The sequence below is a fragment of the Canis aureus genome, chromosome 26 (assembly GCF_053574225.1).
Source record: "Canis aureus isolate CA01 chromosome 26, VMU_Caureus_v.1.0, whole genome shotgun sequence".
Lineage (NCBI taxonomy): Eukaryota > Metazoa > Chordata > Mammalia > Carnivora > Canidae > Canis > Canis aureus.
Window position 1 is genome coordinate 12,285,993 of NC_135636.1, and position 26,529 is coordinate 12,312,521.

Here is a 26,529-nt window from a genome sequence, read left to right on the forward strand (position 1 = left end):
TTATTAAGTGTACAATAGCATTATGCCTAAAAAAACAATGTATGTACCTTAATTAAAAAATACTTTATTGCTAAAAAAATAAGCTAATCATCATCTGAATTTTCATCAAGTTGTAATCTTGCCTCCAAGTTGATGGCTGCTGATTAACCAGGCTGGTAGTTGATGAAGGTTGGGGTGGCTGTGTCAATTTTTAAACTAACACAACAGTGAAATTTGCCATATGGATTGACTCTTCCTTCCACAAACTATTTCTCTGTCACACATTGCATTTTGCCCAAAGTAGAGCTTCTTTCACAATTGGAGTCAATCTTCTGAACCCTGCCACTGCTTTATCATCTAAATTTATGTGATATTCTAAATCCATTGTTGTCATTTCAACAGTCTTCATGTCATTTTCACCAGGAGTAGATTGCATCTCAAGAAACCACTTTCTTTGCTTATCCACAAGAAGTGACTCCCCATCCATTCAAGTTTTCTCATGAGATGGCAGCAATTCAGCCCCATCTTCCAGCTTCAGTTGTAATTTTAGTTCTCTTGCTATTTCTACCACATCGCAATTACTCCCTCCACTGAAGTCTTGACCCCCTCCAAGTCATTCATGAGGGCTGGAGTTAACTTCTTCCAATGCTGATATTTGGACCTTATGACATCACACCACTATTAATCATCATTTTACAGAGGAGGAACTGAGGACAATCCAAAGAAGTTACCTAAAGTCACAGAGTGGTGGTGTTGTGAATCCAAAATAAATTGAGGCTCATAAAAGCTGCATGACTTGCACAAAAGAACTCAAAATAAGGCTGTGAATCAGAAAATAGACCACAGGGATGCTCATACTAACTTAGACCTATTTGGATTTAAGTCTGGGTTTAAAATTGTGTGTTGGGCAAGGGGGTTGCAACTCCACTCAAGTAATCCCTATATCCTAATCTGGTGATTTTGTTTCCAAGGATCACTGATCAGATCTTTAGAAATGTGTCCCAAGAGATTGTATAACTAAATTGACTGTTACAAATATATAGTTACAGTCACATTTGATTTGTAAGGAAAAGTTTTATATATATATATATATATATATATATATATATATATATATAATGTATATTTTATATAAATATATATTTATATAAATGTATATTTTCATATAGCAACTGCTACTTGACTTCCAATGGCCACTTGAGAGTATTTTACACTGTGGAGATAAATATACTTTTAATACTAAAAAGAAGATAAATGATTTTATCTACTTTCACTAATGTAAAACATATTTAATCAAAACATTTGAAAAGCTTATTGGAAAAGTTTCATCATAAATTAAGCATAAATAATGAGCTTCAATCACAGCAAATGATCTATATATATTTGCCATTTAGAAGAAATTTATTTTGTTCTCTGATGCAGGAGGAATATCCAAATGAAAGCAAACAAATAGGGAAGTCTGGCTTGAATTTGCCTTTGTGTTTCTCCAGTACGACATTTTGGGGAAAATTCAGTTCTGAAATAGAATTCTGAAAGGGAATTCCCTGTATTAGGAATATTAATAATAGTAATAAATATTTTGGCCAAATGGCCATGATATTAGGACAGTTATAAGTGACTCATTTTCTACTACAGATTGTATATCCAATATTGAGGACCTACTGTGCACAAGTCACCATGTGGGGCTTGGTACAGAACATGCAAATGAATGAGACTTGGTTATTTACATTCTAGTAAGTTAGATAAGTCCTGTATACAGCTAATATTGATGATACAAGGCAATGGTAATTTTTGAAGTTTTACAAATTGACAAGAAACTAGAAGAGACAGTTTAGCATTGCATGGAATGAAATGCAATGAAGAGGAGAGAAACCAAGAAAGGTGAAAAGGTGCATGTCCCTCCCCTGCATTATTTAGTATAATACCTGTCATGAAAATATTTGCTCAAATGATGGTTGATGCAAAGAAGTAAAGGAGGGAGAGAAGGAAGGGGGAAAAAAGGAATGATGGAATAAAGGATTCGTGTAAGGGTAAGATATTGGAAATGAATCTAAATCTTAAAGAAAACAGATGTGAGAGGACAAAGGCAAATGTTGTACACCAATGGGTTTTGGGAAATATCACCTATATGAGCTGGGTTACAGAGCAAGGGACATGAAGGTGTAGAAGCAGACTATATGAAAATATTATGAATATTATACAAAGGAGTTTGGACTTTATATCTGGTATATGGGTATATAGGGTGTTTCTGTGCACACATCTCATCATAGGATCAGATTAGGGTCAAAACTGCAATGTGGACTAGGTAGGTTGGCTCCAAACTCCCCACACTGTTGCTTCAATCCTGATGCTCTACTCACCTAGTTTGGGTCCCCTGACTACTCTGGACTTAACCTGCATCCAACTCCCCACCTCCAACCAACCCTGGCAAGGAGTATCTCATGCTCCAAATGCATGATGTGGAAAGCAGCATGGTGTGATGAAAAAAGCATGGGCTTTGGGTTTAGGTTGACTTGGTTTCCAAATTCTGGTTCTACCTTTTGGGTAACTAGACCAGTTACTCAACTTGGAGCCTCAGTTACCCACAGAACTGGAATAATAATACCGACCTTTTAAAAGTAATGAGATATTACTTTACACCCATTGAACTGGCAAATATTAGAAAAGAGCAAAAATCACAATTGCCGGTGGAAATACCAATTGTTACAGCCTTTTGGGAAAGCAATTTGGCAGTATCTATTAAAAACACATAACTCCTCAAAGCAGAACTCACACTCTTGGAATCCTTCCCATACAAATAAAAACACTGTTTATAAGGATATATGGGTAGAGCATTGTTTGTATGACATTAAAATGGGAAGAAAGTGCTTGCTTATCACAGAAAAATGGCTGAATATACTATAGTACTTCCACGCTATGGAATATCACAGGAGCTTTAAAATGAATGAATTAGGTCTACATAAAATGACTCAGAGGGATTTCCACAAAGCTTTGCTGCTTGCAACAAAATAAGACTCAGAAAAGTGCATAGAACGTGATATAATATGTATTAAAAAACATGTATATTTAACAATGTATGAAAATTCCGAGCTTCCTACTCTGTATCAGGCACTCCTTGACATGTATAAATGGATTGCTTCATTTTAATGTTCGATATTAAACTGAGGTACAGAGAATAAAGAACTTGCCCAAAGTCACACAGGTCATGGTAGAGCTGGAATCTGGACTCCAGAAGTTGGGATAAGAGAATATACTTAAATATACTTAATTAGTATATTTTCCTCACTGAACAATTGGAAGGTGGGAAGTAAGCAAAAAGCAAACAATAAAAAGGGGGAAATTGCATTAAAATCACACATTATATGATCAAATTCTGTAAAATTTTGTATGGGTGCCTATATCCAACAAGTTATACATGAAAGGATAGATGGTCCTCAAAATGTGAATGTTAGTAATCTCAGGGTGCTGTGATTGCTCATGTTTTAAAAATTCTATTCCTTATACTGTTTTTTATTATTTGATTTTTTTATAATGAATATATATGATTTAAAGAATGAAAAAAGAATCCGTAAACTCTATTCGTTATAGAAAAGATAGAGATTTGTATGCATTTCCATATATATATATATATTTTTTTTTTAACAGAAATGATCATGAACATTTACAAAATTAAAGAATATTCCTGGCCATTACAGAATTTAAAACTGAAAACAAAGAAATGACTCAAATGGAGAAGGGTAAGTAACATACATTTATTGGAACGTACAATTAAGTGATGTTGTTAGACTGTCAAAAGACATGGAAATAATTTCACAATCTACGTTATGTTTAAAAGACAGTTTCAGGCACCTGAGGGGCTCAGTTGATTGAGCATCTGGCTCTTGGTTTCAGCTCAGGTCATGATCTCAGAGTCATGAGATCAAGCCCTGCATTGGGCTCAGCAGAGTCAATTTGGGATTCTCTCTCTCCCTTTCTCTCTTTCTCTCTCCCTACTTGTACTTGTTCTCTCTCCCTTTCCCTTTCTCTCTCTGAAATAAATAATACCCTAAAAGAATCTATCATCTATCTATCTATCTATCTATCTATCTATCTATCTATCTATCATCTATCTATCATCTATCTACCTATCATCTACCTAGCTATCCATCTATCTATCTGCAGCAATCTAGAGAGAGACTAGAAGTTTATATACCAGCATATTATATATGTTTATTCCTGGGATTGAGATTATGGATGATATTTTTTGTTTCTTCTTTTGGTTGTTGTTTTTTCATATAATAAACATACATTACTATTAAAATAAGACAATAAATGTAAGCAATAAAAATATCTTAACCTTTTCCCTAGTAAATCAAAACAATCAGGAATTTATCCTGAGGAAGTGATCATAGATATACATAGAGATTTATTTAAAATGTATGCACTGCATTTCCTTATTATTTATAATAGAAAACGGTAAATAACAAAATAATCTAACATTAGAACACTGGCTATGTAAATTGTCAGACAACCATATGATGAAATATTATGCCTCCTATAAAAATTATGCCTTTGAGGAATATTTAAAGACACGGAAAAATATTCATGGTTCACTAAAAAATCAGAACGAAGACATTTTTTTAAATAATTTAATCCTTGAAGGGAAAATGATCATAGGCTTTTTTCCCTTCTATATTTCCCTGCATTTTAAAATATTTTACAATAAATATGTATTATTCTTACAACAGAAAAATAAATATTATATTAAAAATAGAACAAAATACTATCTTTTGGTGGGATTCCGTAAAGTAAATATCATTTAACTATCAGCTGGGAGTAAACAGTCATAAATAAAGTTGTTCTCTTCTCCCCACCCCCTACACACATACACCTTTCTCTCTTGCTTATGAGTCTTAGGTTACTCTTTTGTGAAATGAAGAATATATTGTACATAAATGTAAAACATTGAGTACCAGAGACACTCCATACATCTTAGTTCTTTCCCCTTCACTGAGCTGCCAGAGGGCAGTGACTTTGATTCTACACTTCAAACTCTTAAAATTCAGGAGTGATAACTCTAGTGTTACAGTGTATCCAGACATTCTCCCAATGCAGATCCAGGACAGGGGACAACTTTGTCCCACTTTGGTGAGTAGTGGGAGCACTACTTATACTTAATAGGGGGACGGTAGACACCAAGAATAGAAAAAAGGCTGAAAAAAAAATTAGAGTGCAGAAGCCTGAGAGGAATTTCATGGGTGGTCCAATGTTTTCATTATCTGCAACAATATAGGCAAGGAAAAGAAACATGGCCGGAGCCATCTGGAGCCAATACCACTTGGCCAGGCTACAGGGACCAATGGTTGGGAGCATGTATGCTTATCTTCTGCACATACCTGAACCTGCTTCCTCATACATAATTTCATCCTTTCTCTTTTGTTTGCCAGGTGGGGCTGACTCCTGCTCTGGCTTTGCTCTTCTTATTCTACAGAAATTGTGACCTGTAGGGGGTCTGCAACTAGATTAAGGGTTAGGAAATCCTTTGCCAGGTGACATCGCACTTCTTAAACACCAAAATAGCAAAGATGTGACTTGCAGAGCTCCAAAGGAATACAATCTCGGGTGTACATGCACCTGAGTATTAATTGATTTTTCTTTTAATATTAATGAGCATATGATTTGGTCTTGTTGACCTTCAAATTCAAATTAGGTACTGATTAAATAATAAGACAGGAGAATTGGGATGTGTTGAAACAGCACTTTTTTTTCCCTCCAGTAAAGTGCTTTGGCCTTGGCTGTAAGGATGAGCTATTAAGAATGTTGAGACAACTAGAACAGAGAGTTCTTCTTGAATTAAGGAGAATGACTATATCTTGAATAATAGTGATAATAATAATAATAATAATAATAATAATAATAATACAAACTTTGCAGCAGTTTCAACCAGAGAACTTGATATTCCTGGCATAAATTTTACTCCTGTGTTTATACTCCCCTTCATCTGAATGCCTCTTCATTTGTTGCTTTACAAGCCTTAACATTTGTACTCTTAGGTTTGTTTTTAAGGATTTAAAGTACAAACCACCATTAAATAAATAGTGTTTTTACCAGCAGAGAAGGAAATCACTCAATAGATAAGTGCATGCCTTATTTTTAAAATAACTTCAGAACTCCTATGAACCTACAGATATTTTCTCAGGCCAGCATTACCTTTCAATTCAGTCCTAGCTGTGGCATCTTTGGCATGAACCCACCCTGTGGATGAATTATACATCAACATTCCTCCTCCTCACATCTCAGCTTCCCAACTCAACTGCTGCCCACCGGAGGTCTGTAATGAGTCATTGGGAACAGGTGCCTTCAGTCTGCAGTGCACAATCTAGCTCTTGATCCCACAGCCAATCAGTTGTACCTCCTTCTGTTAGCAGCTTGCATTGTTAGCAGTTATGTGGGGTAAATGGGCAATAAGCATATCGGTACCCAGTGGGAAATATGTCTAGAACGTTTGAACAAAATCACTGGTACAGAAGACACTCCAGAAGACACTTTCTCTTGAAATTCTTCAACTCTCACATACCTATTTTAATTTTTTTAAAAATCTAATATCCAGGGCAGCCCGGGTGGCTCAGCAGTTTAGCGCCACCTTCAGCCCAGGATGTGATCCTGGAGACTTGGGATCCAGTCCCATGTCAGGCTCCCTGCATGGAGCCTGCTTCTCCCTCTGCCTGTGTCTCTGCCCCACCCCGCCCCGCCATGTCTCTCATGAATGAGTAAATAAAATCTTAAAAAAAAAGTTTTTTTTTGTTTATTTATGATAGTCACACAGAGAGAGAGAGAGGCAGAGACACAGGCAGAGGGAGAAGCAGGCTCCATGCACTGGGAGCCGGACGTGGGATTTGATCCCGGGTCTCCAGGATCGCGCCCTGGGCCAAAGGCAGGCGCCAAACTGCCGCGCCACCCAGGTATCCTAAAAAAATTTTTTAATATCCCAAACCAAGTGACATAGCCAGCTAATTTTTTTGTTTGCTCATTTTCAGTCCTGGAAGTTTAGAAGACTCCAGTTTCCTGGGAGAACCAAAGTTATAAATGTAAATTAAAAAATAAAAAAAAAATGTAAATCCAGCCAATCAACAAGCAAACTGAGAAATAACTGGTGAATCTCAAAATCTTTGGGAATTATTTTGGAGAGAGAGAGAGAGAGAAAGAGAGAGAGAGATTGAGAGAGAAAGTTCAGCCCATAATATCAGGGATTCCAAAATCCAAGAAGATGCTGGGGCAAGATCAAAGTCTGGAAGCAAAAGCAAGAAAGCAAAGGCTCCTTCAGGACCTTTGATCAGCAAAAACATTCTGCCACTTAAACTGGAGAGTGTAATAAGCATTTTTATAAGTGATCTTATAACTGCAGAGCTCATAAATAGTACAGGTGTCACCAAGGAGGAGATATATTTCTGCATGAACGCTAATAATGGTGAATGTTTGAAATGAATCCACAACACATGTGACTGTCTTTTAATCTCAACTTGACCTCAGTCTTGGAGGCTTTCAATGGCAAATTCATTTCTTTTTTTGTTCTAAGCTGTGTATATATCAGTCAAGATGGCAGGCACTTGGCGTAAGCTTTGTACAGATGGGTAATCAATCAATAACAGCGGTCTCATGTCTATGCTATTTCAGAAGGGAAAAGCAAAAATCTTATCTTATATGTCCCATTTTTAATTGAAACTGGATCACATGTTAATGTGGGTTTCAAAATACTTTTCCTTGTCCAAGATCAAGAGGTTAATGGATATTAACAATTTATTTCAGTAAAATCCTTAAAACTTCACATTTAATCTTACTAGGGAATTGCATTTGTGATATGTGACAGAACTTGAGTCATCACCATTAAGTTTAATGTAAAGAAAATCCTAAAAGTATTCTGAGAAATTGATCCTGGCATGAGCAATTAATGGTGTGAGATCCTAAAAGCATCAAGAAACATCACAGACTGTGTTTCTACAAAGGTGTAATATCTCCAAACCAAACAGCTCAACAGGAAATATCACAGTTTGAAGTACTTAGATTATCTCTTGTTTCCTAAACTCCACCATTCAATTTCATGACATTAAATTTTTTTTTTTATCACAAGCCAAATGACTGGAATGTCCAAAGTTATTTGCATAAGATGAACACCACTTTCTGTCTTTCCACTGTGATGGAGTGGATGGAGTGATGAGAGTGATGGAGTCAGGTTTATTTCTCTCTCTAAGCTGACCTGTGGTTTTTCATCAGAACCTATGTGGATATCTACATTATTACATTTTTAGATACACCAAATGGCTTTAAAACCAGGCATGTAAGAACACATATTTGAGTAATATGAAGGGAAGTGCTAAGGAATTCATTTAAAAAGTGGCAATGATCAAAAAAGGACCACGGAAAGTTATAGTGTGATACATACTTGTTGGGCAACCAAGATCCCCCTTTAAGAATGAGGAATTTATTTTCCCAGGTGCAAGCAGCCCTCATTAACCTCAGGCTTCCAGGATTACCGCAGTGGAAGACCTCTGCCTCACGGAGGGCCATGCTCTCTTCCCCAGGCAGCCAGTATCAGGTGACTTATCAGTGGAAGGTTTTACTGACCTGACTCTTCCATTCTGATGATACATCTCAGAAGGGTCACGCTATCTTCAGACTAGCTATGGCTTCTGTTGGTAGTGCCTTTCTACCCAGTTCTGCTTTGACTCTTTCTCTTTCACAGGTGTTGATTCTAAGAGCGCTCCCTGATAAATGTTTGTTTCCTAATCTCCTTCACAGAATCTATCTTTGGGAAGCCCAATCTGTACATGTGCCAGGTGAAAAGTTTGTACAATTGACAAGTCTATGGTATTTTTTGAGGTAGATATTATTATTGTCTTCATTCTACAGAGGAAAAGACTAAAGCACAAATAGGTTAATTACTTGTCATTACTTGTTAATTCCTTGAGTTACTTGTCAAAGGTTATATCAATTTTGAGTGGCAGAGACAGGATTTAAGCTTCAACCATCTAGCCCCAGAGTTCACAATGTTAGCAACTATTCTCATTACACAGGACATCTCATTTAGGAAAACCCATTTACCAGATAATATGAAATGAAATGCATTTTGCAAATAGCTGAGTATTAAAATTATAAAACAAGGCACCTGAGTGGCTCAGTCTGTTAAGCATCTGCCTTCGGCTCAGATCATGATCTCAAGGTCCTGGGATCAAGTCTCATGTAGGGCTCCCTGCTCAGCTGGGATTATGCTTTTCCCTTTTACTCTCCCTCTGTGCTCTCTCTCTCTCTCCTTTCTCTCTCTCTCAAATAAATAAATAAAATCTTTAAAAAAAATTGTAAAATGACTTTGATTTTCTAAATACTGATTCAAGGAATAGCAAGTATCAATATCAAGTATATATCTATTTTTATATTACTCCAAACTGAAAAAAAATGTATTCAACACATTTATATAAAAGTTCCAAGTAGATTCCATGGTTTACTAGATGCCCATTCATAAAAACACAACAATCTTGTTTATAGAAGGGTTTTTAATAGCCTCTGATGACTGATATAAAATAATACTATCTTTTTGTGTGGAGACAGATAGGGTCAAAGAAAAGAAGGGACTATTTTTCCTTCAGATAAGTTTCTGAACTCTGTCTGCACATGAGCCCCCAGTATTTCTCCCTCAAATTTTTTTCTAGACCTTAAATATTATTTTCCTTTGCTTTTTTCTTCTTCTGGAGATACCTGGGTCTGCACCATTTTCTTCTCATGGTAACTGTTCATAGAATGAGGGATGATTTTCCTGCCAAAGATTTATTTCTATAGATTCCTTTCAACATTTTTCTCTTTCTTATTATATCTGGAAAATGGAGCTTGCTGGTAGGTGGTTCTCAAATGCTACTCTTTTGAACTTACTCCTAATGAGTAGCTGTAAACAGTAGAACTGCCTAATTCTGGTGTTTCAAATAAGCATCTTTTTTAAACAAAAAGATTTTGATCATTTTCTTATTTAATAGTTACTTTTCAGAGGAACAAATATATTCAAATATATATTTATTCTGAAAAGGGCAGATATGGAATAAAACAGAGTGGGTGTGATATTTGATTATGTTGGAAATAGAGGTGCTTAAGAGAATTAGGTAGATTTGCTCACTGCTTCATTTTCCCATGTAAACAAAATCTAAGTGGTCTTCTATGAGTTTGGGATTTTTAGATATAAAAAGTGGTCTCATACCTTCATCTTTACAGACTTCAACAGCCTCTTCCGAAGCAGGGCTGGGCCCAGTTGCAGCATTGACTCCATCTATACAGCAGAAAGAGAAACATTGGCTCAGATTTAATACTGTCGAGATGAGTTTCTCTGACTGTGGAAAGTCCCTCACTACTGCAAGGAAGCCTGAGCCTGTTTAATGCTCTAAGACACTGAATGGTCTTTGAAGGGGCTAGGGTTTGTGACTCTGTTTTATAATTAATGGACAAGTATCTTCAGGGAACACAGAGCCCAATGACTACAACTATTTTTGGTGAAGAATACTATTCATTGGTCCTCCTATTATGCTTTGGCATTTTGCTTTTTCCCATCTCTAAAAAAATGGTACATTTCTTTTAGTGAAAGCTTGTGAAAGTATTTCCTTGCAAGTTTCTACAAAGTGCTTTCATGTGTGTGTTTTAAGGTTTGGTTTTTCTTAGCATAGCACTTCTGCTCTGTTATGCCAGCCTGTCAAACTGCAGGGAGCATATCTGATGGCTGTCAGTGCAGAGGCCAGGAAATGGGGATCAGTTGTAGGAAAGCAGCAAAAGCCAATTGGAGATTTCATGTCACCCAAGCACAGAGTGGGGACTAAGAAACTTGGAAGTCCTTTCCCCATCACAGTGGCAATGAACTTCATTAAAGTTTATCTTTCCTCTCAATATCATAAGCACTACAGTGACCCCACTCATATCTGGCTTCCAAGATAATAGATAATTAACTTACTAACATTAAAATAGTAAATTTAATATATGAAAGATTATAAAAATCAGTTAGAATGGTTAATGCTTAACAATTTAAGAAAGAATCAAAAAGGAGTATACGTTCTTTGTTTAGTAACAGGGTTATGGGACTCAAGAGAACTCACACACCCGTGACAATTAAAATTTAAAGACAACTTGCATACTTTCTAGTATCTCCTTCATTCTTAATGTATACGACTATTACTTGCAGGTCATGCCTTTATTGAAAGAATAAAATTTTTAGTAGGGGAATAATTGGAGAAGATAAATCACTTTCTTTTGGCAGGTAACAATCTCCTATAACAACAACAACAACAACAACAACAACAACAAACAAAAAACAAGACTATGAACCTTCCCTTGCTATTACATCTTCCCATTTGTCCTTCCTTTCACAGTAAAACTCCCTAAAAGAGCTGTCTATGTTATTGTTCTATACTTCCTCATTTCATGGTCTCTCAATAACCCACTCCACTGGCTCCAATACCCCTCTGAGAATTCTCTGAGGAAAGATGCCAATGACTGCCCTTTGCCAAATCCAATGGTCATTTCTCTTTTCTCATCTTACTTGATTTCTTGGTAGAATTTCATGGAGTCTTAACTGGTTCTTTCTGAAACACTTTCTTTTTTCTATCCTGTTGTCACATATCTAGATGTCTTGGTGTCTCAAGCCCATTGTTTTCTTTATTTTCATGTTATTTCTAGTGAATCTTACCCAGACCCATGGTTTTATTTATTTTATTTTGTAAATATTCGCTTTTTTCAGAACTATGATTTTAAATCTCATTTATATGCCAGGGAATCTCAAACCTGTATCTTAGTCTACATCTCTCCAGAATCATATATCTAACTAGCTAGCTTCTTAACATTCCATATGACTAAGAGTCCTCTCAAATTTACCATGGAAAAAAACTGAACTATTAACCTCCTCAATAAAAACTGTGCCTAGTGACTAGTCTTCTATATATTAGCAAATGGCACCATCATCTACAAAGTTACTCATGCTAAAAATCTAGGAAGTATCCTAGATTCTTCTTTTCCCCATATTCCACATCCAAATCCATCAGCACATCCTGTTATCTTTTTGTCTGGAACATAACAGATCAGTCCATTTTGTCTCCATTTCCAGAAACTGCCATCATTTTTTCCTGCTATAGTCTAACCAGTTTCACTCTGGTTCTTGTAACCACTTTTACTCACAGGCAAAGTGAGCTCATTAAAACTTCAACACTTCCACTGGCTTCTCTTTGTAGTTCTAATAAAATAAAATCTTATGGAATCAGACATTATCTGGTCCTATGATTTTTTTAACCAAATCGTACACCATGTTCCCCCAAATGCACCATGCTCCAGCCACACTTTCTTTCTCCAAGTATGCTAAAATTGGTCTTGAGGCATCTGCATCATGTTGTCTCTCCATCTAAGAATGCTCTTCCACCATCTCCTCATTGCGATTTTATTTAATATCCCTTCTTCAGGGAGTCCTTCCCAAATCCAGACGATGGAAAGTTGCCTTCCCAGTATTCCTTCTACCTACCTCATTTCTCCACAAGGTATTTATCACCATCTTGTATTTTTTGGTTTATTGTTTATTTCTGAATTTTACCTCCCTCCACAGCCAACCCCATCAGAATATAAGCTTCAAGGAGGCAAGGATGTTGTTTTTTTGGTTTGCTATTATATCCCAGTGCCCAAAACAGTGCCTGAGTCACAGTAGACTCTTGATATGCATTTGTTAAAGGACTGTTTGAGGAATATTGTCTACAACTTTGATTTGATTTGATCATGACAGCAGTCAAAACTGTGCTGGTTTGAGATTGTGTGTTCTTCACAATGTAGAAGAGGCCTGCAGTTACATAATCAAAATTGAAGTTGGAAATCATATTAAATGTAAAGGAGGTATTTATATTTTGGAAGAACAACAGTAGGTCAAAAGGACTTTAATGGCTGGGACCTCATCGTTGATTTTTGTGCATTTGGATTAGGGAGGCTATGAAATGAGCCATAGCAGACATAATCATGTATATTGACAATAGCCAAGATCAGAGATGGATCCTGCCATGACTTGTCCCAGCCAGTGGGTTCACTTGGAAGAGCAAGAGAAGCCCCTTCGGGGTACATTTAGGATTATTCTTTACATTGACAGGTAAACATATTGTGATGATAATGCTATTGATCCAAGAGGTGGAGAAGAAAACTTACATATTATACTCAACCACTCTCTGCTGACAGGCAATCCCAAATCCAAAAAGAAACTGCTTGTTCTCAACTTATTAGCTTAAAAAGGATGAATTAATAAAACATGGGCAAATGTGTACGTGTATGTGTGTGTGCGTGTGTGTGTATGTGAACAAGTGTGGGAAAAATCTATGGTGATAAAGATAGCTGGGGACAGAACAGTGAGTGAATAAAACCTGTGAAATCTCACTATTCAGAGAATGGCCTCAGCTGTCAGCAGTTAGTTGACTAATACTTGTCAGCCACAAACAGTGAAAACAATGACAGCTTCTCACATTAGATTCATATCCATGGAGCATAATGATGTGTGTGTCAGGAGCTGGGGTGGGGGATGTTGGATAACAACAGTTCGCTGTATCAGAAATTCATTTCATTGCAAGGACTATGTTTCGGCCAAGGGAGGCAGCTGACCTGGTGGCAGCTACACAAGGTCCTTGCTGCTTTGCTTCAGTGCTTTCTCTGATTGGCCTTCTTCAATTCCATCTTCCAGGTTAATAATAAAAGATTCCAGTTCTCTTGCAAAAGTTCCAAGGTTAATGTAGGAAGTTTTCGGTGAAAAACTTATCACACTACCTGGTTGATTTCCAAAGTTCAGTATATGGCCTAGGACATGCCTGGTACACATAGGATGGAGCCCACTGTTTAAAAAAATGCCCCTCCATGGGGGCTCATTAGGACTTGGAGACTAAAGGAAGGATATTTTGATTTTGGTGGTGGTGTTGACAAAGGCATAACTAGGCCTATCAGTCTTTTAAAGAAGAATGTGCCTGAGTACAAAAATGGCTAAGAAGAAATGAGATGTTAAAGGTGGTGACAATCTCTTTAGAGCCTTAAGTGCTACTTTACTTAAAGATGTTCAACTTAGAATCTACAGCAGAGAATCTATAAACATTCAATAGACACATCTCTTCTTAGGGCACAGAGGAAATGTCAATAAGTCTTTGGATCTCACTTTAGCTTGGGTTGTGGGGTTACCAGGTTCCATCTGCTACAACATGTAAAATAACAACCAGAAACACAGCTCTTCAAAGTGTAATGCAAAACAGTGAAGAACATTCTACTCCTCATGGAGGGAAAGCCTCTTATTTATTTCCTTTTAACATTTTTTCATTTCATTTTTTTTCTCCCAAACAAAATCTGCTAATTTTGACCTGTCCTAATGCAGCCAAGTTCTGAGCTGGCCCTTCTAACCTCTGCTGGTCGCTCTTAGAGCATTTCAAAGCAAAGTGTTGTTAGGCAGAAAAAAATGGAATTGGTGAATGAGGAATGAGAATGTACCCTTCTGAATGGAAGCACTCTCACCTGTAGTCAGTGGAATTGATGGCTTCTTGAAGGAGACCTAAATGAATACTGAAGTCAACAGTATATGAAAAGGTATATGCATTTCTAGAAAACATTTGAGTAAAGTTATTGTTCACCTCTGTGGATGAGGCCTAGGAGACTCCTCAAAAGAAATCTGAGCCCACCTGTTTCTTGACTCTGCCCTTCTGTTTCTTCTGTACTTTGTTTTTCCTCTGGACCATTCTCATCTTTCAAGAAAACCAAAGAGAGGGAAAAATACATCAAGTCAATTTATGAAATATCTCTTTACGGCTAATATGCAGCACTGAAATTAATTGTAACCAATGTAGCATGACTCCCAAAGCAAGGCAGAGAGATGAATCAGAGGCGCGAAACAGAAAAATTACCCACATAAATAGGTACATTTATACTTGTCCCTTCTCACCTGATTTGCTTGATGAAATGTTGAACCACAGTAAACAAAATTCACTCAGCACTCTTACAACATTTCTCTCCCTGCACAGCATTTCCCAAAATGCAGTACTGATCTTAATTCAAATCTGCTTTTCTGCCTTGACTCAAGCAATATGCACCACGTAAGGAAATTTGGTTGATTGAGTTTCTATGGCATCTTTCCCTGTTTGATAGACATTGCTAAAAATATCTATTTGTACCTAAGTTACACATGACAGTCTAACACATCTATGCTATGGAATATTTTGTCTTGAACAGATTATGTCAGTCAAGTTTACACCATAGTAAATAACTCCTTGAAAAATAAATCACTAGGCAGGTGCAATGATGGCTAGATACTAGAAACTAGTGAACATTTTCTTTTGGCTTAAAATGTGTAATATATATATATATATATATATATATATATATATATATATATATATCTGTGAATTTATGAGTAAAAAAATAAAATTTTCAAAGGCAAATAAAGGCAGAATTTTCTACCTCACTGCTGGGAGAGTTTCTAAATCTCTTCTTATTTGGAAAATTTTTAAAAAGAAATATTTATATAAAGACACAGGAGCAAAATATAAAACATGTAGTTAAAGTGCAGAAAACAGAGAAGTGGAGTGACTGGAATATATTACTATGGGTTAAAGATGGCCACAGATCCTTTATCTCTCAAGAAATGGAATCTCTCTCCTTTCACGGATCCAGACTGGTTCCATGACTTGTTTAGATCAATGAAACATGTAAATGATGTTCTGGCCCCTCTAAGCCAAGGCCTCAGAGGACGAGCAGCTCTACTTTCTCCCTCTGGGAGGCCAGTCACCATGTTAGAGATGCTCAGGCTAGCCTACCAAGAAAGAGGCACATGTAAAGGACAGGGTGCCATATGGCAAAGCACTGAGGGGCCAGGCATATGGGTGAGTCCTTCTGCACCTTCCAACCCTGCCCAGCTGCCTGCTGCATGCAGCCAAATGGTGACCTCAGCCAGTGCCTCAAGGAGCAGAAGAATCACCCAGCACAGCCCTTTTCAGTTCCTGACCTGAAACCAGGCTCAGATTACTTGACCCGCTATCCAGTACTACCAGCTCTTAATCCAGAGGCAAGAGGCTGGGGAATCCTCCGCAGAGGAGAACTCAAATAGTAGAGGCACAACAAGAGCCTTGGAAGTAATGGGGAAACATCTCACTAAGAAGCTCTGAAAAATAATCGACTGAAGAGAGTTGCAGATGGGAAAACATTTGAAATTGACTTGAATAAAAGAAAAAGTTTATAATAGTATGACAGAAAGAGAGAAAGAAAGAGAAAAGAAAGAAAGAAAGAAAGAAAGAAAAGAAAGAAAGAAAGAGAAAGAAAGAAAGAAAAAGAAAGAAAGAAAGAAGAAAGAAAGAAAGAAAGAAAGAAAGAAAGAAAGAAAGAAAGAAAGAAAGAAAGTTTCTGAAGTAGGGAAGGAATGTTACCAATGGAGATGTAAGTATGTGTATGATTCCCTCCGCCCAACAACGCCTGTGCTATTTGTCCTGGAGGATAGAGTATAGCTTTTAACAGAGGATCTGGGACAGGGCAGCTCCGTAGCTACCTACACCCTGTGTTCTAAATGGCACGTTCATAGTATCCCATAATGTCTGCCACTTGCTCTGTTCTAGTCCTCCAAGTAGGCGACAGGCATTGGCTTTTGCTCTAGGAAGCCATCCTTGCTGCTCTGGCTCACTTAACAAGGCTAAGTTGTGCTACAGCATGTGTCAAAAACATAGGTCAGTATTTTCTTCCCCCTTCTTCCCACCAAATGGAGTCAGAATCAAGCAGGAGAAAATGTCAGCTTTTCTGTCTCCCCCTGACTCCCACCCCCAGCAGACAGTCTTTTTAACAGAGATTTCACAATAGGCTTGAAGTCTGCAGTGACAGGCTGCCTTTAAAATTAGTCTGGTTAACACATCTCCTGTAGAGTAAAAAGCTTTCTTGTGGAGAGAGGAAGATAAGAAGGGAAAGAGAAACAATTAAGTCACAGGAAGGTGAGGCATTGGTTCTTGCAGGTCGAAATGCATGAGAAGGAAGTTTCCAGTCAGATTCCCCAAGTCCAGCTTTACAACAATAAAAACCAGTCTTGTTTTCCTAACATATCTGCTCCTGGGTTTTTACCCATTTGCATATGCATGCCCACTCCCTAACACAGCCACCCAAGTGGTATGCTTTTGTTTCCGACTTTGACTCTTGACTGCAGGATCCAGTTGCAGTCTTTCTGCCCTTAGGAAGCAAACTCCAGAAACAGCTGGCATGTGTATTACTGAGTAAGTGCCTTCTCGAAGAATGCCGGATTTGCCGTTTGAAAAATATGCCCTCAGATGACAAGGTTTAGGTACATTGCTTTCGTCAATCTCCAGACAAGCGCATCCTAGAATCCAGCAGGGGGAGCCAGTGTAGAAGTCTTGCTTTCAAGGCAAGCATTCTCTGGCAATTAGATTAACATTCATTTCACTCTTTCAGAAGGACATTTTGGCTGGCGTATAGCTTTCCATCCATTAAAATGCCTCAGATGAGTGGGTTCTTACTGAAACAGTGGTCTTCCACTGGTAGGGGAAAAAAAATCCCATTACACAGTTACCGGTATTTCATAAGGACAAGCTTTTCTTTTCATCAGCCTTGTCTGTCTAGCTATCTTCACAGGAAGCCCATAAACAGTAAAAAGTTAAGTAAAGTGGTGAATATAAACTTACGGTTTTTAGAAGGGATTTTAAAGGCTTACAATAAATGTGAAGAAATATAGGGAAGAGACAGGCTATTTTGTTAGCTTAAAAAATGTCACGCAGAAGCTATATCCTCATAGTTGGTATGCCTTTAAGATCACATATTTATTTCAGATAATAAAGTGCCATTGCATTCACAGTGGGAGTCACATAACACTTTATTTTCTCAGGCCAAAATGCTCAGCAACCTGTGAGAATTCTAGTTGTTGCATAATTTTTGCTTCTCCGTTATTAGTATCTTGCTCTTCACTCTTCCAACCCATATTTATTGAGCATATACTATATGTAAGGATATTTCAAGAATTTTATAGAAATAAAAATAAGAGACTCCTGCTGCAAACTGAATTCATGAAGGTAGAAGGAATGCATTATTTATTGGATGACAAGAATGTAACCCATGTTTATTTCTGTATGAGATTTACAAGGGCAAACTCACACTATCGTGGCCACAGATTGCCATCCCAATTCTGTAGTTTGTGAATGGTGCTTGGGGATGGGAAGAGAAAGGGGAAGTAAATCAGCAAATCCATTCCTGCTACCTGAAGAAACAACTTGATGTGCACTGCTTGCTCATGGATTAATATACTCTTTTTTTTTATAGAGGTGTCAACATTTCCAGACACAGACAGAGCATAAGCAATTGAAATACAGGTTAGATAATGCAGATTAGATTGTTGGTTCCAGTTCTTCAGTCCCCTGTCATGGAGTATACAGTTAGTGTTTCTCTCACTGTGGGCAGAGAATATGTCTCAACCCACTGCTGTTGGATTTGACCAAGTTGCCTGATTTGGCTAATGAAATATTAGTGAATATAATGTGAGCAAAAGGCTTAACTTTCCAACATAATTGGACTTGTTGCCTATACTCCTGACATTTGCTATGATGAGAAGATGGCCCTATAGCTACTGGCTTAAAGAGAATGCGAGATATGTGGAGCAGACTTAAACCCAAGGTACATCTGGAGCTAAGCCCAGGCAAGTCATAGCTTGAAATAGAACTGCTCAGCTGAACCCAGTGTACATCAGCTGAATGACAATCAACTCACAAATCTGGGAGCACAAGAATAAATATTTTCATTGTAATGTACTGTATTTGGGGATTATTTGTTACACAGCATTATTGTGACAACAGCTGACTAATACAATGGTATATTTATTTTTCTCAAGTGAGGAAGGCTCAACTTTTTTTTTTTTTTCGGTCAATCCTCTTTTATTTATAAAGAATTCAGTCTTTAATTTTTACATTTTGCCATCTAATACATTCCCAAATTCTCTAGAATATACACACATGAAAAATTACCTTATAAAAGGGAGGAATGGTCTAAAAAAGTAGGCACTTTCATCAATTATACTTATGTTTTATTTAATAGAGCTATAGGAGTAGCAGGATAATACTGGTTAATACCAGCTTATATTTATTGAATATTGGCTATGTTCTGCTCAGTGTCTAAATGCTTTGCATAGGCCATGACATTTAATTCTCATAGCAACCCAATGGGTTTGGTATTATTATTATTATTATCCACATTTCATGGATAAGGAAAGTGAGACACAGAGGTATTATTAGGTAATTTGCCTAAGATGCTATAGCTAGCAAGTGGTGGCAGCAGGGTTTGACCCAGTCAGCTGATGCCAGAGCCCACTATTCCCTCCTTAGAAATATAACTAATGGGATCCCTGGGTCGCGCAGTGGTTTGGCGCCTGCCTTTGGCCCAGGGCGTGATCCTGGAGACCCGGGATCGAATCCCACATCAGGCTCCTGGTGCATGGATCCTGCTTCTCCCTCTGCCTATGTCTCTGCCTCTCTCTCTCTCTCTCTCTCTCTCTCTCTCTGTGACTATCATAAATAAAAATTTTAAAAAATTAAAAAAAAGAAATATAACTAAATTTGTTGTTTTGATAAGATAAATTATGGGTCAGCATAAATGTGAAAAGATGGTACTGAATATAATAATAGCTAACAAGTTAAAGTATATCGTCATGCATATTAACACAGAACACTAAGAACATTGAGAATTGAGTTTGTCCTACATTTAAAGCCAGATGAGCATAATACTACAATTCTAAACTTATTTTTTCAATGCTAAAAATAGTTTTATTTTGGAATAATTTTAAACACTAGAAAGTTACAAGAATGGTCCAAAGAATTTTCCTTTTTCTCTTTTTCTGAACCTATTAAGAGTGAGTTGCAGGCATAATCACCTCCATGAGCCCTGAATACTCTAGTATGTATTTTGTACAAACAATGACATTCTCCCTCATAACCACAATGCAACCATCAAGATCAGGAGGTTAGTTCTGATGACATTCCTGCTATCTAAACCACAGACCACATTCAAGTTTTGCCAATTTTCTAATAATATCTATCATATTTTTCTAGGATCACACCGTGCATTTAGTTGTCATGTCTGCTCAGTTTCCTTCAGCCCAAGGTGGAGACACCCTCCTCACTTTGCCTAAGCTCTGTGCTGGGTGTTTGCCACCTCACCCTTACCTCCCTCATGCGAATGCCTACTCGCTCAGCTCTACTTCCTGGTTTGAGAAAGGAAGAAAGGAAAGAAGGAAAGAAGGGAGTGATGCTTAGTTCCAAAAACTTAAAAACTTTGTTCTGGAGGTGTCATCAGCCAATTAGTCAATTTTAATAGATTAGTCTGAGAAAAATAAGTTCCCGAGTTGGCTGCCTCATTATTCTAATGGAAAGCTTCATACGCATCTTTCAATGCAGATAAAGAGATGTCCAGTTGAGTCCTCACCATCTAACATGAGTGGTAGATGCTTTTCCAAATGCCTCCCTGGCACTAGGCACTTACACTCTTACACACCTCACACCTATTACTACGAATCCCACAAGAGTCCTACTGAGTTGCACTTTTGTCTACATGTTTACAGATGAAGAAATCAAGGTTATGGGAGGACAACTAACTTCTCTGAAGTCTTATGAATAGTGGCAGAGCTGAATCTTAAACTGAGGCCCAGATGATGCCAAAGCCTGAGACCTCTCTTCCTTGCAGATTCCTGTGACCTCTTCTGACCCTTGGTGGCAAAGTTGTAAGTCCTGAGAAGGAGGGCCTTGCTGTGGTGTCTTCAGTTCATTAGGGCCTCCATAAACACTTGTCAAGGAATTAAATAAGAAACTTCATTTTCCCCTAAGCAGTAATTACTATTATTATTATTATTATTTTGCTTGAACTATATTTCAGTTCTCAATGTAGAAAAGGTATGTTATCTATCTGAGCCTCTGGTTGAATGTCATTAAACTGTGGGTTTTGATTTGAAATATCGTGTGTCTTTGATCAAGAGTAATGGTTGCTAAAATTCCAATGTGGTGATGTGTAGAGAGCACAGGTAGCTAGAGTTCATCTGAGTTCACCACCACTCAAGTCTGGCCTCCTTCCCTCCTCTCTCCTCTGGGTTGTGACAGTAGTTTCATCTCTTCTTCTCTGGACGTCTTCTCAACTTAGAGGCCAGACAATTTGTTGTTTTCAAGTCAGATAATACCACTGCCCTGCTCAAATGCAACAAAGCCCTGTGTGGTGGAGAATTCTATGGTTTTCCCACCCCGACATTTTTCTAGAACCCTTCCATACACACTGCTCCAGCCACACTGGCTATCTCTCCTAAGGTTTCTTCTTCCCTGGTATTTCTACTTCCTGTCCCCTCTGCCCAAATTGTTTCCAGGTCCTTCAAGTCTTGGCTCAAAATGTTTCCTTTTCAATGAGGTCTATGCTGAACACTCCACTTAAAATTACATCTCTCCACCACTACACCCTCCTACTCTCTTATCTGGATCCATTATCTTCTAATATATAACGTAGGTAGGTATTATATTATTTATGTATGTCTGCCCCCACTTGAATGTAAGCTCCACCAAGGCAAGGATGTTTATTTGCTTCATTGCCTGAGTTTGCCTAAGTACCTAGAATGAACACCTGATAGGTGCTCAATAAATATTTGTGAATTAATGAAATATACTCTTTTTTGATCTGACCTTGCTTGGCTAGTTCACAAACTAATCAGGAAAAAAGGGGGAAATTATCTCCTATTTCAAGAATCACTTATAAAATCTGAGGTTCATGCATCATGTAGGGCAGCATTTTTCAAGGAAGGTGACTACAACACAGAACTCAGGCTCTTGTTACCATATCCCATTACCATTTTGTCTTCTTACTGGAGGAGTCACCTTAGAGAATGACTTCCTTCCTCAGGAAGTGGACGTTATGTATAGAACTTTTTACAATACAGTCATCCAGGCTAATAACTTAGCACCTCCTGGGAAGGTGGTGGAGCACACATAGCCCATTTGAGGAAATGCTTGCTTTCCTGGCTGTCAGTACCAATTCTACTTGAAATAAATACTATTATAACTATGCTTCATTTACAGAGGGTCTGCAAGATTCATGGAGGGTCTTCAATTATAGGACAGAGAAGACAACCATCTTGGTCCTATTTCTTTTTTTTTTTAATATTTATTTACCTATTTTATAGAAAGAGAAGAGGGGTCACATGTAGAGGGGCAGAGACAAAGGGAAGAAAGAAGCAGACTCCCCACTGAATGTGGAGCCCGATGCAGGGCTCAATCCATGACCCATAAGATCATGACCTAAGCCAAAAACAAGAGTTGGATGCTTAACCGAGTGAGACACCCAAGTGCCCCTGTCCTTTTTCTTTTTTTCTAAGAATGTCCCCAAACGGCATTTGACCATGTAGAGGGAAGAGGAAATAATTGAACCTGTTATTTTTAAAGCAGATATGTCTGTTAAGGGAGACCCAAGTGTAACACAAGTTCAATGAAAGGAAAGACATGAGACTATAGCCTGCAACTGTCCTCTCCATATATTTTGTATGATGGCAAGTATTCAATAAGAAACTCAACAAATACCTGCTGAAGGATTGAACTTTGTAGCATTTCACAACAAAGGTATGGCCCTGGCAAACCAAAACTTGCCATGACATAATGTGGTATAAAAATAACACAAGACAATGCACCAGAGAGCTATTTTCAGTATCACGCACACCCTCTAAATAGACAACATATGGTTCTCCCATATGGTGTGTTAATACAAATACTTTTACCCTGATATGGTTAGCTTTTAATCCAAGGATTTCCAAGTACTTTACAAACACTATTCATTAGCACAATCTTCCCAGGGGAAGTTGCGGTGCCTCACAGAGATACAAAGCATCCGGCATATAATCAATAACCATTAAGGAATGACAATAATTAGAAATACATTAATGTGGCCTTTCTTAAAAAGATTAGGAAACAAATGGGAATTAAGCAACTTTCCCAAAGTCTTCCAATGACTTCACAGTACAACTGAGGCTACAAATCAACTTATGCTGATGCATACGGTTCTCCTACCAGTTGACCTATCTTGGTGAATTGACCCTGAATTATACCAGTTTTCAGGTATGAACTTGTGTCTACATCGTAACTGAGAAAATTATGGCCGAATAAGCTTAGCATAATAGCATTACAATGCGGTTTCTTTGTTCTCTCTGTCTTAAACAAAACAACAATTGCGCCTTCTATTAACTTTGAGCCCTAAGGTTAAATTTCCTTCTAAAAATTCTATTTCTCTCTATTGTCATCTATGCTTCTAAGTCAAGAAAACTGGTGTGCCCACGCATTTGTTTAAAACATTCACACTTTGTGCTCTCTGCAGATGTTAGAACAGAACTGGCAAGATGAAACACAGTTTCACTTTTTTTTTGTTGAAGAGAAGAGATATAAAGATGTTCTTTAGGTAGAAGAATCATTCCATAAATAAATTCAAAAGCTGCTAGGTATCCCTGCCATCAATTAATGTTTGGTGAGTACCTACGAAGTTCAAGGTGGTGGAGAGGAAATAAACTAGGCTATGAGGAAGACAAAGACCTTTCCCTTTGGGAGTTGATGGAAGAAAGCTGGACCTGTTTCAGTTCTCCACTTGCTTTGCTCTTGTGGCTCTCTGGGAAGTCAGTCTTTGAAAATGTGCTTGTGCTAAGAGCTGGTGTCTCTCAGGGAGGGCACGATTCAGTATACGATTCAGTATACAGTATATGTATGCTTGATTGTAGGCTGTCCTACATGGTTGCAGGAAGTAAAATCCTTCATCTTTCTGTTTCTACCATGTCCTCTGGCAACATAGTTGTTCTGTTAGTGTTGAAACATGCTATATTTTAAGTGGTGAAAATAGAAATTTTACCATTTACCTAATTTTACCATTTACTAGATTTTACCGTGAATTCAAGAACCTAAACTTGGAATTTTGAAGTTTAGGATGAAGGCAATGTGTGGGTTTTCCATAATTCAATATGAACTTTTTATAAAAATGTGCTCTTATTCAAATTATAGTCCTATAGATGATAAAACTTAGCCACTCCTCCTGAGCTTACTCAATACTATAAAAATAGCAGGGAAATATATGTGTTTTATCTTTCTTTAAAAACTGTGGAATTCCAGTAATGGTATTGCTTAACCCCATGTTTATTTAATAGCTATTTGAAATTACTATACTAGAATAAATTTCAACATATGACTTCCTTTATTTTACATGAAAATAAGTCCTAAGTGCAGAAATCATACTCACTGAAATGTGGCATGTCCAAACGGAGATGTGCTGTGAATGTCAAATACACATCCACTTTTAAGGACAGCACAAGAAGGTACCATATCTTGTTAACAATTTTTATATTGATTACATGTTGACATGCGACACTTTGGCTGTATGGGTTAAGTCAAATAAAGTGTTAAAATTCCTGTTGCCTGTTTCTCTAAGTTTTTTTTTTTTTTAAACCATTGCTTCTCAAAAATTTAAAGTTACACGTGCATCTGCAACTCATGCTGTGTTCCTATTACGTAGGTTGCTTTAGAGCTGACTGGTGAAGAAGCGGGCTGCTCCAGTGGAGCAGGTGGATGTTGAGGCTGAAACTTTAAAGTCCCCTGCATTCAACCTGCATTTACCAGTGGCTTCCCCTCATGTACATCTATAGCACTCTGCCTTAGGGTCTTTTCTAGTCTCAATAGGATGCTTGTTCTGTACAGCAAATTTGGAAGCAGCCCCTAATCAGTGATGGATAGGATAAGGTAATTAATACTTTGTCTCCATTCCCCTTGGGTGGGACAACTCTAGGGCACATCCCATAGAGTTCCCCTGCAGGACTCAGTCCTGACCACCCACAGGATAACCTTCTTGTTCATGGACCTGTATTTGTTTCCTTCCTTTCCCTGTCTCACTTTCCTATTTCCTCCTGGTGCTTCCTGGATTATTCCCCAAATCAACCACTTGCCCTTGAATCCTTATCTTAACATGGGAGACCTGATCTAAGGTATTTTTAAACCAAATAGTTACACAAACATATTATCCCCAATTGTGTTAAGTGTTAATGGAGGGAAGTACAGTTTGCCAAGAGGACTTCTATCTAACATGGTCATCAGAGAGGACTTGCCTGTGCAAAGGGTATTTGAGCTGATAAGTTTAAGGCATTTACTGTGTGAAATTAATTGGCAGAAATTAATGAATCAAAAAGGGAGGGATAGATGAATTTTCCAGATAGAGTGAAGAGCATGTCCATATGACCATATGAGGAAGACCATGGCACCTTTGAAGACTTGGGGGTAGCCAATGAGGCTAGAGTAGAGATTGAGGACTGTGAGATGGGCCTACAGGGAAGATATCTAGGCATATGGGGTAGAATGAGTTGAGAGGACAGGAAATGTTCCAAAGGTTGGGGAACAAGATCTAGAAGAGCGAGTGAGCATGTATATTTGGAGAGTCACAGTGATTTAATATTGCAGGGCCACTGAAAACCAAGGGAGTGGAGCAAAGAGAGAAGCCAGAAGAAGAACAAGTGGTTATGTGACAAAGGACTCTGTACCCCTTACTAAGGAGGGTAGTGTAGGGTAGTAGGGATCCATGGCTTTTCTTTCACCTGGCTGCTCTGTTGGGCCTGGATTGATTGGGGTAGGGGCAGGAGGGGGACATAAGTGACCCACATGGAACGGATTAAAATACTCCAGATAAGAGATGATAGAAGTCTGAGATGGTGGCAGGTGAGAACAAAAAGAAGAGGATGAATTGAGGACATAGTTAAGGGGTAGAATCAACTGGCTGTGGTGAGTAGTTGGATGGAGGTATGAAGGATGAGGAGCAGTGCCAGCCTCTACTAGAAAAGCTCTGAATTATCCCATTTAACAACACTCATAACAATTTTGAGGTAGAAATACAGTAAATAATCTATTTTATAGGTGAAGAAATTATTTAGGATAAAAAACTTTTCCAAAGGTCCCATAGCTAATAGAAAGTAGAAACAGGATATGAGCCTTGGTCATCCACTTCCAATATGAAATCTATTGATCATCGTGCTTTCATATTACCTGGAATCCCATCCAGGCATTTGGCTTGGGAAAATCGGAGCTGAGGACCCATGACCAGCCTGGGAGCAAAGGAAGGCATGTTGGTTTAGGGGCCCAGAATGCATGTTATGCAGTAGAGATGTTTCAGTAGAAACAGTAGAAAGGAAGGGAAATCAAATAGACAGGAAGGAAAAATAGACCAGTAGAAAACAGACCTTCTAGAATGTTATCTAGAGGGTTTGTATAAGATATATTTTTTTAAATAAAGCACTTTGCTTTTACAAAAGACCTACATTAGTACCTGCTTTCAATAACCAAAAGAAATCTGAAGAGGATTTTCACTTTTATGAAATAGTAATTGCTTCTTTGCTTTGAGCCACTTTGGCTTACAGAAGGTTTCACAGGAAACTTCTGCTTTAGAAAGAGAGGGAAACCTGTAATGGTCATTAAAATATGTATACATATATATTTACTTGCTGAAATTCCTGATTCCTGGTTAGCTGTCTGTTTT

At 37.8% G+C, this 26,529-nt stretch overlaps 1 protein-coding gene across 4 annotated transcripts in view; it reads right to left on the reverse strand.

Moving 5' to 3' along the window:
• The window catches only part of MACROD2 (mono-ADP ribosylhydrolase 2), a 1,919,734-nt gene that overhangs the window by 101,494 nt on the left and 1,791,711 nt on the right, over positions 1 to 26,529 (reverse strand). For all 4 annotated transcript variants that reach the window (XM_077872168.1, XM_077872167.1, XM_077872166.1 and 1 more), the window contains exons 12-13: positions 14,661 to 14,723; positions 10,199 to 10,267 (exon numbers count right to left, since the gene is read on the reverse strand). In XM_077872168.1, coding sequence (XP_077728294.1) covers positions 10,199 to 10,267; positions 14,661 to 14,723 — 132 coding nt within the window. The remainder of the gene's footprint in view (positions 1 to 10,198; positions 10,268 to 14,660; positions 14,724 to 26,529) is intronic.